Genomic DNA, 12920 nt, shown 5'->3' on the forward strand with positions numbered 1-12920 from the left:
TCTGGGAAAAGAGGTGTTGGAACTCAGTGGGTTGCCAGCACAGGGGGCAACTCCTGGTGGGAGGTGGTGCCCCTGGTATGATGTGCGCACGTGCAAAGTCGCGCACGCTTCTGGGACCACGCAATGACGTCACTTTGGGTCAGCTGGAACAAGGGGGGAGTTTTTAAAAGTTTGAATTGCCCTCAGCCAAAATGGTCACATGTGACCATTTTCAAGAGGTGCTGGAACTCTGTTCCACCGCGTTCCAGCTGAAAAAAAGCCCTGCTTCTAGCCATGGTGAATAAAAAATCTGCATACAGAGGCAGATCATCTCTCTGTACCAGTGCCAGGAGGTAATACTATATCCTGTTGCTGGCTCTCCAGCGTAACTGGTTGGCCTGTATGTGGATCCAGATGCTGGATTAGATGGACCACTGGACCGATTCAGTAGGGCTCTTCTTATGTTAAGGCTACAACAATGAATGTACTACAGCAGATTTTCTTTGTGTGTGGGACAGGGAGGCTTGGTGCTTGCTTGCTTATGATCCTTTGCAAATGCGTTGAATAACTCTCAGGAAAAAGAAGGGGCATTGATACCTTAAAAGAATACCTCCCCCCCCCACAAAAGTCTCTGATGGGAGATCAAAGTTATCAGGATAACTAGAAGAATCGTGTGAGAGAGGAGGTCAGTGGGGGGCGGGGGGGGACAGGTTTTGACAAGTTAGCATTCCTCCAATGTTCTGTTTCTACCTGGTTTCAACCATCTTCAAGACAGATCACAGATAACCCACGACAGATGGGTTAAACACAAATACAGCTCTAATCTGGGCTAGCTCTAACAAAACTACTTCCTGCGAACCCAACGATTTGGAGGTGCACAGGGGGATTTGACTTCCTTCGAACAGAAGCCCTTCAATTGTGTATGACACACTGCTTTTGAAACGTGTCTCATTTTCTTAAAAGAATAGATTTGCGCAATGGTCTGTTTAGGTCCTACGATTTCCGGAGGGAAGCAATAATGGACCTCTGGCAAACTTGCTTGCCAGGCACTTCCCTCTTGATAAGCCCTGCTATCAGCCTCCGCTACAAGGCATAATAATGGTCTAGAGACAGCTTACCCTGACCTGCATAGCCCAGGCAAGCCGGACCTTGTCATATCTGTTGCTAAGCAGGGTTGGCCTTGGTTAGTAATTGGATGGGACACCTCCAAAGACTAGGGTTGCTAGGCAGAGGCAGGCAATGGCAAACAACCTCTGTGAGTCTCTTTGCCTTGGAAACCTGAGCAGGGTCACCCTAAGTCAGCTATGACTTGACAGCACTTTCCACTACCACCAGATACATATCAGGCCCAAGCCTATTTGCTTCCTGTTAAGAGAAAAATTTCCATACCAAAGTGACTCTCTTTCTTGGTCATGTACTTTAACAAAGAAGGCATTCTACGGCAGATATAAAATCTGTAGACGTGCTCCAAAAAAGTACCAGCTGACTTTTCCCTGGATATGAATTTGGTACCATCCTAACCGAACTGTTCTCTGTGGAAGTTTTGTCACCCACGTTGAGGTATATGATCTGTTTCATTAGCGTCTACTTAACCTTGTTGTAAACCACTTGTAGAATGGAGTAGTTTGAAGTTTAGTTAATACAGCTAACTCGCATGGGATCTAAAGAAATACCTAAAGAAATTAAAAAAAAAACTTTTCTTCTTTTAACAGGTTTCACGCCTCATATAACAAACAACCTTTGCAGTTCCCCTTGACTTCAAAATAAGCTTGCCAAGGGGTGTGTGTGTGTGTGTTGGAGTGGCATTGCTGTTCCAAGCAAAAAGCTGGGTGTGATATACCCACAGACACTTGGAAGCATTATCTGATGAACAGTTTTCAGCCAGCTGCTGTTTCCAGTCCTTTTAAGACACCTCTCACTTTGGGACCCATCTGCTCTCTGTGTTTGACAACAGTGGACTGGCCTGGAGCCTCACATTTCAAATTCTGCCTCAAGCATTTCTAGACATTTTAAGAATGTGTATTAATGGGTATTTCATTAAATTCTGCTGCCTATCGTAACACACAGAATTTCCCAGGGCTTTTTTTTCCTGGGAAAAGAGGTGGAGGAACTCAGTGGGTTGCCCTCAGAGAAAATGGTCACATGGCTGGTGGCCCCGCCCCCTGATCTCCAGACAGAGGGGAGTCGACTCCCCTCTGTCTGGAGATCAGGGGGCGGGGCCACCAGCCATGTGACCATTTTCAAGAGGTTCCGGAACTCAGTTCTCCCGCGTTCCCCCTGAAAAAAAGCCCTGGAGTTTCCTCATGCTACAGCTTCTGATTTTGGGAGAAAAACCTGCTCCTAAAGCAGCTTTTATTTAAAAGATTAAAATTTTGTGCTACGTTCTGGCCAACAGTTGCTCAGAATATAAATTCAGAAGTACATGGCTGTAGATCAAGCTTTGTTTTCCTCAAAAGACCACCGCCATGCAAGAATATTAGATTACCACTGAAACAATGACCTCGGGTAACTCTCTGCAGGAATACATGATTAATCTGTGACAGGAGACTGCTTATGTGTCTTTGAAAACACAGTTTTATTAGCAAAAAAAAATTCTCATTAAATTCTTGGTAACAAATACAAAAATCTCAAGTGCGTAGAAACATTGTCTGCCTAGAGGGCTGATACCCAACTGTAGTCGAGTTTTCTTAATTTACGTAGCTCTTTTTCCTGAGCTTTTGACAATTTTGGTGCAACGTCACCCAGACACTCTGTTGCCTGTGGCGCCTGGCTGGGAATTTCACTAACTGCTCCCTCCTCTTCAGATTCGCTGTCTCTGCTGTCAGTTTCCATTTCCATTTCATCAGCAAATTCATCAGCACTGTTAAAAAAAAGAAGACAATCAATAAAAACATACGAGCGAATAAGAACGATTTTTGCTTATTGGAGCTACCAGGGATAACTCAGTGAGGTGTCCATGGCTGAGCTGTCCCATTTCAGCCAACACGTGATGAGAATTTAATGTCTGAACTCCCAACACACACACACACACCACACACACACACACACACACCACACACCACACACCAGCCTACCTTCCTATAAGTACAAAATTAGCACATGGAGGTGGTTAGTTTTTAGAACTTCCCCTTTGACATATTAAGGATAAGGTGTGCAGGTAGCACTTCATGCTGAGGAAAATTCAACAGACATATGATGAGAACCAGTGGTTAAAATGTCAGAATTGAGGAATTGAGGAAACTCAAATACCAAGACAACCACAAAGTTCAGCCCAACCTACTTCACAATGTGTTTCAAGGAAAGAAGGGAACTGTTTACACTTCTCCCGAGTCACTTGGAGGAAGGGTGGGACAGAGGATAATAAATAAATGGTGTTGGGTTTCTATCTGAGCTCTTAGAACTCTAGCACATGTTATGATGTGAATGTGGGATTCCCAGTTGAGGTTTGCCTTGGACAGCTGATGTGAAGAAGCTTTCAGTGGAGAATCAGACGGAAGGAGGGGGACGTGCACTTTACTGCACCCCCCTGGACTGATTCTTATTTTAAAAAATTTGTTTCATGTGTTTACTATGTACAAAAAGGCCTCTGAAACCAGTAAAATTACTGCCACGAAACAGATCAAACCATCGGAACCACGCAACTATAAATAACACAAATAAAAATAACGGCCACAACGTTCAGCCCCCTTCCATACAAACCTTCAAGCCCAGCAACCTTCCCCACATGCTTTCTCTGACAGGTCATGTCAGGAAGTGGGTGTTGCCACCGACAGAGGGGCTGTGTATTTTACTGACAGAGACCTCATGTACCTCCTGAACGGAGGGTATCTCTAGAAGGCAACAAAAGGCAGGCCTAAGTAGGTTAGTTGGCCTATAAGCACGCTCTTCAAATATGAGTCACAGATCATAAAGGTCTTTAAATTAGCGCTTGAATATTGGAGAAATGATTTGGGGGCCCGTCGTGAAATCCCCGAGCTCCTCCCCTTGACTCCACTCAATTCCAGACCGCCCCCCCCCCCCCCGGTTTACTGGTTGACCTCCATTCTTTCCAGGTGCCTTAGAAGTTACTCCTACCGATGCTAGGATAATTGTGAGCCAGGTTTAGAAGAGCATATGCAACCACAAATGAGTGTTATTGTGTTGTTGCTCTTGTAAACCAATCCCATGCAAAGCCCCTTCAGCAATTAACTCTCCCTCTTTCTCTCTGCTTTCTCCTATGCCCCCTGCCCAAAGCCTTGCTCTAGTTATCTCCCAACCTGCTTCAAATCTCAAAGCTCCATGGGATGTGCAAAAAGCGAAAGACCTTTGGAGGACTGTAGCCGAACCTGCCCACCCCATCCCGTCCCGACCTCCTAAGTCAAGATTGATTAAAGACTTCAAAACCAGCTGGAAGCAGCTGAGGAAATTAGTTCACTGCCACTATCCAAGCTAGGGTTTGGTCATTCATGGCAGGTCTAGACCCTCTTCCGTAATCAAATCATGAGTAAGTGAAAACATACCTGGCATTTACCATCATCAAGGTCTTAGTGGAAGGTTCAGGAACCTCCCCATCTACAAACTGAGGGGTGTACTAGTTTAAATTCAGAGCTACTCTGTAGACAATTCTCTTCATGCTACCATCTCCCTTTGGCATAGCTCGATGTCCATTCAGCATTGGGATGCAATCAATACTATTAGCCAGGGCTTTTTTTCTGGGAGAAGAGGTGGTGGAACTCAGTGGGTTGCTCTTGGCAAAAATGGTCACATGGCTGGTGGCCCCGCCCCCTGATCTCCAGACAGAGGGGAGTTGAGATTGCCCTCTGTGCCGCTCAGCAGCGCGGAGGGCAATCTCAACTCCCCTCTGTGTGGAGATCAGGGGGTGGGGCCACCGGCCATGTGACCATTTTCAAGAGGTTCCGGAACTCCGTTCCACCACGTTCCCGCTGAAAAAACCCCCTGCTATTAGCCCACAACCTCCTCAAAGCCTCTTCCAAATCTTACCTAATGAACTTATGCTCATTTGCCCCCCCAAATAAAGCTCTTTGGACAACAGCAAGAGTCCCTAAAATCTCTTTAAAAAATGAACAACTTGCCAAAAACGTTGGGTTTTTGGCAAGAAAGTCAAGGTCAACACACTGCACCTGATCATGGCGAACGTGGAAGGCTTTTGTGCCAGCTCCCCTGCTCCTCCGCAAACCAGGCCTTACTTTTTTAAAAAAACTTCTCAAGAAGAAATCCGTCGACAGTTTCTTACCTTTTATTTGTTTTGGATACCAGCAGCGAGTTAATAAAAATAGGACACAGGAAAGAAGCAGACGGCAAGACATGGGCTGGAGTGTGAAGAAGCTAAAGGAGGGGAGGAAAAAAAGAGGCTCAACAAAATGGAAACTTTGTTAAGGGGGCCCGTTCAGTATTTATACTTTTCCAGCAGGCCTTGTGTGTCTGGGGGCTGCAATGCCAAGAGAGCTTTTCGACCGCTGAGGATGGCTCTACAGCAGCTCTTCACGGGAGAGGAAAGATGAACAGCCAAGCGACTTCAGGCTGCATTTCTGTAGCCAAATCCGTCAGGGGTTGGCACGGGCAAATGAAGTGCTCAGCTTAGCATGGTTGCACAGAACATACAATGGGCCGCTTTATAGCCCATTCACTGGCTTCTGACTGGTTTCTGGGCCCAATTAAAAATACTTTTAACCCCTGAAGAGTCTGGGATCAGGATATACCAAGAGCCCCTCTTGTCCCACAAATCCCATCCAGTTTCCCTTGGTGGTCCCTTGATCTGGATCTGGCTGCCATCAGAGGTAGACTGGGGGTATGTAGGACAGGGACTTTTCAGCAGTGGCTTCCTCCTCTCCAGGGAATCTCGCTTTGCTCTACCTTCTTTGGCTTTTACATTTCAGGAAAGAAAGCTTTTATTTCACAAGCCTTTAAGAAGGCTCCAAAATAGTAAAGAGTCCATTAGCACCTTTAAGACTAACCAACTTTAAAGTAGCATAAGCTTATGCTACAATAAAGTTGATCATTCTTAAAGGTGTTACTGAACTCTTATTTTGTTCTCTGTTTTGATTTATTATTACTTTTTTTGAAAAGCATGACGGAGTCCGTGAAGTTTTACTGGCTGCCCTTGGTGCAGACACATTTTACTAAGCAAACAAAAGAACAGGTTCGATGTATTGTCGAAGGCTTTCACGGCCGGAGAACGATGGTTGTTGGGGGTTTTCCGGGCTGTATTGCCGTGGTCTTGGCATTGTAGTTCCTGACGTTTCGCCAGTAGCTGTGGCTGGCATCTTCAGAGGTGTAGCACCAAAAGACAGAGATCTCTCAGTGTCACAGTGTGGAAAAGATGTAGGTCATTTGTATCTACTCAGGAGGGGTGGGGTTGAGCTGAGTCATTCTGTAAGAGTTTCCCAGGGTGTGGAATGCTAATGGCAGGAGGCTTCATTGTATCCTGAGGAGGTTCTTTTGCATATGGATTGGTGCTTGATGTGCTAATCTTCTCTGCAGGGCTATTGTCGGGTGTGGAGTGTTTTGTTGGCCTGGTGTTTTTCAGAACTGGAGCCCATGCTCTGTTCATTCTTAAGGTTTCTTCTTTCCTGTTGAAGTTTTGCTTATGCTTGTGAATTTCAATGGCTTCCCTGTGCAGTCTGACAAAGTAGTTGGAAGTGTTGTCCAGTATTTTGGTGTCCTGGAATAAGATACTGTGCCCTGTTTGAGTTAGGCTATGTTCAGCCACTGCTGATTTTTCAGGCTGTCCAAGTCTGCAGTGTCTTTCATGTTCTTTTATTCTTGTCTGGATGCTTTTGTCGGGACCACAAAGCGTAGCATCCAGACAAGAATAAAAGAACATGAAAGACACTGCAGACTTGGACAGCCTGAAAAATCAGCAGTGGCTGAACATAGCCTAACTCAAACAGGGCACAGTATCTTATTCCAGGACACCAAAATACTGGACAACACTTCCAACTACTTTGTCAGACTGCACAGGGAAGCCATTGAAATTCACAAGCATAAGCAAAACTTCAACAGGAAAGAAGAAACCTTAAGAATGAACAGAGCATGGGCTCCAGTTCTGAAAAACACCAGGCCAACAAAACACTCCACACCCGACAATAGCCCTGCAGAGAAGATTAGCACATCAAGCACCAATCCATATGCAAAAGAACCTCCTCAGGATACAATGAAGCCTCCTGCCATTAGCATTCCACACCCTGGGAAACTCTTACAGAATGACTCAGCTCAACCCCACCCCTCCTGAGTAGATACAAATGACCTACATCTTTTCCACACTGTGACACTGAGAGATCTCTGTCTTTTGGTGCTACACCTCTGAAGATGCCAGCCACAGCTACTGGCGAAACGTCAGGAACTACAATGCCAAGACCACGGCAATACAGCCCGGAAAACCCCCAACAACCAAAAGAACAGGTTCATCTTCTTACTTCTTTGATGGCAGGTGACTCTTGTGCCAAGGCCTTTTGGGCAGGCGCCTTCCCAACTTCTGCAGCCTCTCTTGTCTGTTGCTGGTGCTTCCCCAGTAGCAGGTAAAACGGGGTCATGAGGTTCTCCTCCACAGCCAACTAAGAAGTGACGCACACATAAGGAGCGAACAGAATCAGCTCTTTCAATATAGGTTGCTCAAAAATTATTAAAAGAAAAAATATTGACCCTATTTGAAGTACACGCTCACTGCAGGAGGATACAAAATATTGATAGTATCTGATTATTAGTAAAACAGCAAAGAGTCCAGTAGCACCTTTAAGACTAACCAACTTTATTGTAGCATAAGCTTTTGAGAATCATAGCTCTCTTTGTCAGATGCATCTCGAAAGCTTATGCTACAATAGTCAGTTAGTCCTAAAGGTGCTACTGGACTCTTTGCTGTTTTGCTACTATAGAATGACATGGCTAACTCCTCTGGATCTATTATTATTAGTATTGCTCCTAATGGCTTTCTATATGGCCAGCGCTATAGGACCCTATATAAGAAGCCTAATAATTAAATAGAAATAAGCCCTCAAACTGTATTACTCACATGCAAATCCCACTGAAAAGTGAAAAGTCCTCATGAACAGAAGCCTGAACCAAAGTTTCAAACTTATACTCTATCAAAGCTGGTAAAAGGCCTGGTTCTTACAAGGACCTATATAAGAAGCCTAATAATTTAATAGAAACAAGCCCTCAACAGTAAAGTGGAAATACTCACAGGCAAATCCCACTGAAGTCAGGGCTTGAATCAAAACTTAATCTCTGTCAGTGGCCTTTTCCACCCTGGGCCTCCTCACCAACTCCTGCCTCACTTACCAAGGGAGTACATTTGTACCCCCCTGCCCCCCCACCAAGGCTGGTCTCCACAGAACTGTTGAAACCCAATATCCCGTTGTGTTTATTTTCTTGCATCAATGCTTGGGCATGTCTGTGTACCAGTAAAACTCATGGAATTCAGCGAGAATCGCTCACTTTCCAAATCTGAACAGGCAAGCATAAAATATTTTAGGCTTTTCAGAAAGGAATCAATAAAGCAGAATTAGGCCGAAACGTGAAAGGGTCCAATCCGAGGTTTGAGAAGCCTACACAAAGAAAGCAAAATTTCTGGCAAAGTTATACACATCATCGCTCCTCTGAATGGGAATCATTGGGCATGGAAGTCCCTGACAGGATCAACTGGGTGGGCCAAAATTCCGCTTTTGCAAGCATCTCTGACATCCTCCGTAACTGCAAACCTCTGCACTATACGACCCGCACAAGTCCTCCAATCCTCCACAACAGCCTTTTAATTGCATCCAGCATTTCATAAATCAAAAACTGTTCAGGTTAAACTCACAAAATGGATTCCCAGGTCTTTTGTACATGCCCTCAACTCTTCTAAAAGAAATACCTGTCTGCTGGAAGGTGTCAGCCTCTCTTCTGGAGTCTTCGTGCTAAATGTCATCAGTTCCTAGACAGTCAGAATGAACAAAACGAGATTCACAATGCAACAGGCTTCCCCTAGAGATTCCAACGCATCTCAAACGATGACGCCCATTCTGCAGCGTTTATTGTGAGGCCTATCATGGGAACAACGCAACAACTTCCTCGTGGTCTAGCTCTTTATTATTGCAGAAATAACCAGATCAAGAGACAGTTGACTTCGATATGGCTGGAGACACTCTGTTCTCCAGAAAATGGCCAGGAGAGCATTTTGCCGCATAAACTGACTTTCACATGAATGGGCGACCTTCAGAATGAAGGTGATGCCCTCCAGCAGTCTGCAGTTGTGGAGCACATGCTCCAGGCACAGTTGCGAGGAAAGGCATGGTAATGTTTTAAAATAAATCAAATCAATAAATAATCTATCCATTTTCCCCTCACACCCTTCCAAGGAACTCAGGGCGCTAGACAGGTTCTCCCTCCCCCAACTTTGTTCTCACAAGGACCCTGTGAGGTAGGTTATGTTGAGGGAGAGACACCACCCCGAGGCTGAACAGGGAACGTCACAGGACAGTCATAATCTGAGCCTGGGTTTCCCACATCTTAGTCAGACACTGAGGTCCATGCAAAATCCAAGAGACAGTGAGGCAGAGAAAGAAAACAGTGAAGCAGGGAGTATCGGTTTCTCACATTTTGAAATGATTGCTTGTTCCCTTACAAGAGAAATTACAGAGCAAATGAATCAACGTATCTTGATTAAGATGTGGCAGCAGCCAGGGCTTTTTTTTCTGGGAAAAGAGGTGGTGGAACTCGGTGGGTTGCCCTCGGATAAAATGGTCACATGGCTGGTGGCCCCGCCCCCTGATCTCCAGACAGAGGGGAGTTGAGATTGCCCTCCGCGCCGCTCCAGAGGCGCGGAGGGCAATCTCAACTCCCCTCTGTCTGGAGATCAGGGGGCGGGGCCACCAGCCGTGTGACCATTTTCAAAAGGTTCCGGAACTCGGTTCCCCCGCGTTCCAGCTGAAAAAAAGCCCTGGCAGTAGCACTGCCTTGGGGTATTAATCTAGTTTGTGAAAGGCCAGCTGGCTATCCCCTACCTGGACAGAGGAACCACCCGGGCAGTAGGCGCCATGTGGATCCTTCCCATGCCATTCCTACTGTCTTGGGCGCTCTGACTCTAGTGCAGCAGTATCTGGATGGGGGCAGCAGTGAAATGAATGGAGCAAACATGGGTTGCTACTCATTGCTAAAGCATGATGAAAAGGGGCAAAACATCAACAAGAAAGCACATTCAAAGGTCGCAACAGAATCCCAGTTAACAGGCAGCGTTTAACTAGCGAAAGGCATTCACTTTAGGAATAAAAATAAATCAATGGGGGGGGGGGAATTGTCTTGGAAACAAACACTTAAATAAGGAATCATTCTTTTTATTTCCCTCCCTCCTCCAAGGGGCTCAGGATGGCGCATGTGACTCTCCCAATCTCCATTTTATCCTCACAACCACCCAGCCAGGTAGCACAGGAAGAATGCAAGAGGAAGTACGTGCACATGCCGCTGGCTCGAGGTCACCCAGTGAGCTACTTGGCTGAATGGAGATTTGAACCCAGGGCTGCACAGTCCCACCACAAACATGCCAGCCGCTGCACCGTGCCAGTCGCAGGTGGTGCCAGGGACAGAGAGCTGAGTTTGGAACGTGAGACCCAGGTTCATCTCCACACTCATCCACGAAGCTGACAGTGTCTCTCTGAATAAATGCCTGTGATAATAAATGTGGTAATGGCAGCGGTGATGGAGAGTGCTGTCCAGTCATAGGTGACATATGGCGACCCCTGCTGGGGTTTCAAGACAAGAGACAGAGGTGGTTTGCCATTGCCTGCTTCGGCCTAGCAACCCTGGTCTTCCTTGGTGGTCTCCCATCCAGCTACTAACCGACCCTGCTTAGCTTCTGACATCTGACAGGAGCGGGTTTGCCTGGGCTGTCCAGGTCAGGGCTGTGGTAAGGACAGCATGATGAAAAGGCCTACAAAAATGACATCATCTCAACGCGACTCTCTGTTCCACGTGGCACTTACAATCCTGTTCCCGTTCAGTTGTTCTTACTTACATGTGTTTCAGTCAGGAAGTAGAACTGCGACTGGTTAAGCCACTGGTATTTTTCTGAGGCGATGCTGTCAGGCACCTCTCTTGGCACAAAGACAGCCCACCGAACTTTGCCTCTGCAGAGCTGCTTCTGGATACAAACAGGCCGCGGCTCGCTGGGTTTAAACACAAACACTGAGAAAAAGAAGGATATGTTTTTTATTTAGTTACATTGTACATCTAAACGAGCCCCCACGACAAACTCCGCTCCTCTGCACAAAGGGCAGATCTCGGGGGTCGGGGAGAAAGTTACACTCCGTGGGTGGAAATGTTCTGTTGTGTCCAAGCCATTGGCTTTGGTAGCGTCTGCACATAAGCTGCCTCTCACTTCCACCTAACGTCTGGATTGCACAATAATACAGCAGCCCAAACACGGGCATTCCCTGTGGAACGGCCTGTCTGAGGAGGTCAGGAGAGCCCCCTACTCTTTTAGCTTTCTGCAAACAATATAGAATTGAATTATTCAAAAAGGCTTTTTACTCAGATAGGAGAGCTGTATTGTAGGGAGGGGATCTCAGATGCCTCGCTAATGAATTAGGGACCTCACCGTCGTTGCTTCACATATTATCTGTTGCTTTAAATATGTACTTCTATATGCTACCTGTGCTTCATGTGGTCTAATGCCAGTCCTAGAATTGATTATGTTCTGTTTCAGCAATTCTTCAACTCCGCATTGGATCCTTACTAATGCTATGTCTTTGTAAACTTGTGTTTAGTTACCCTATGGCATTGTTTATGGAAATGTTTATAGATATTGATAGTACTCATTTCACACTCTGTAATCCGTCTCGAGTCTCAGTGAGAAAGGCGGACTATAAATGACATAAATAAATAAATAATTGTTCAGCCTCTGCTGCTCAGCAACAAAGCACACGCCTTGCACGCATAAGGCGGCAGGTTCAATCGCCGGCATCTCCCAGTTGAAAGAATCGGCTTCCTCTGTCCAAGATTTGGAGACCTAGTGCCAGAATAGGCAATCGCTAGATGGACCAGCGGAAGGGAGGCCTGCTCTGACGTGAGGCAGCTTCATACGTTTGCGTGTAACACTCCGAACGGCATCTGGACCGAGGCCTGCTTGTGGGAAGAGCAAGGGAATCCAGTTCAGGTGGTACGGTTTCCACTTTATATTTTTAAAAGCGTTCTTTTAAGTGGCCTTCTGTTCTACGGCAATAAAATATTTTCCTAGGCTGTACGTTTATGTAGCTGTGGTCAGTCCTCTCGAGGCAAAAATGAAAGAGGCTTTTGTACTCACGGTCCGAGTAGTCCGAGAGGTATGAAATGGCAGCGACGTTTTCAGACAGACAGTCAGGTTGCAGAACCAGGACATTGACTTGGGCACTCCACTCCACTGAAGAGCAAAAACAACCAGATATGAACACTGAGCCACAGCCTCAAGCAAGCATTTTACCACAAGGGGGGCCCAAGACAGGCTTAGAAATGTTAACTAGGCGTTCAAGTCAAGTTTCTCGGATCAGCTATTGTCAAAAGAGGAGCTAAGCGTCATCGCGTAAACGGAAATATTTCAGATCAAGACCTTATGTCTGATCACTGCCGAATAAGTAGTTTAGGATAGTTTTGCAATGAATAGAAAGTTAATAATAAAAATTAGAAATGTTTGGTATTATGCTGAAATAGGATCACTCTTAACGAAAGACAGCACATCTACACAAAGAAAGCAAAATGGTCTTACATGTACAGCTCAACAAGTTCCAGCAGCACAAAAATCCATTACTGGTAGTGCCAAGAAGGTATTTGGAACAACTAAGCCTCCCAAAACACAGGTTTCTGGAAAGATAAATGGCAAAGGAAGATAATGAACTCTACGTCTTTTCTGCGTGAAGCTTCACTACGAAATCACAATCTGAGTTACTTCCTGGATCTAAACGGTGACAGCTGGTAAGTCTGCAGTGACTTTTCTT

The 12920-nt window shown here is 45.8% G+C and overlaps 1 protein-coding gene across 1 annotated transcript in view; it reads right to left on the reverse strand.

Moving 5' to 3' along the window:
• Positions 1-2577: 2577 nt before the first annotated feature.
• WDR75 (WD repeat domain 75) overlaps positions 2578-12920 on the reverse strand; it is a 41920-nt gene continuing 31577 nt past the window's right edge. Inside the window, exons 15-21 of the mRNA XM_054972325.1 lie at positions 12692-12786; positions 12254-12349; positions 10967-11136; positions 8831-8890; positions 7395-7532; positions 5213-5304; positions 2578-2839 (exon numbers count right to left, since the gene is read on the reverse strand). Of these exons, the coding sequence (XP_054828300.1) occupies positions 2632-2839; positions 5213-5304; positions 7395-7532; positions 8831-8890; positions 10967-11136; positions 12254-12349; positions 12692-12786 (859 nt within the window). The 3' untranslated portion in view covers positions 2578-2631. The remainder of the gene's footprint in view (positions 2840-5212; positions 5305-7394; positions 7533-8830; positions 8891-10966; positions 11137-12253; positions 12350-12691; positions 12787-12920) is intronic.

This window comes from Eublepharis macularius, chromosome 2 (assembly GCF_028583425.1).
Source record: "Eublepharis macularius isolate TG4126 chromosome 2, MPM_Emac_v1.0, whole genome shotgun sequence".
In the NCBI taxonomy this organism is placed as follows: domain Eukaryota; kingdom Metazoa; phylum Chordata; class Lepidosauria; order Squamata; family Eublepharidae; genus Eublepharis; species Eublepharis macularius.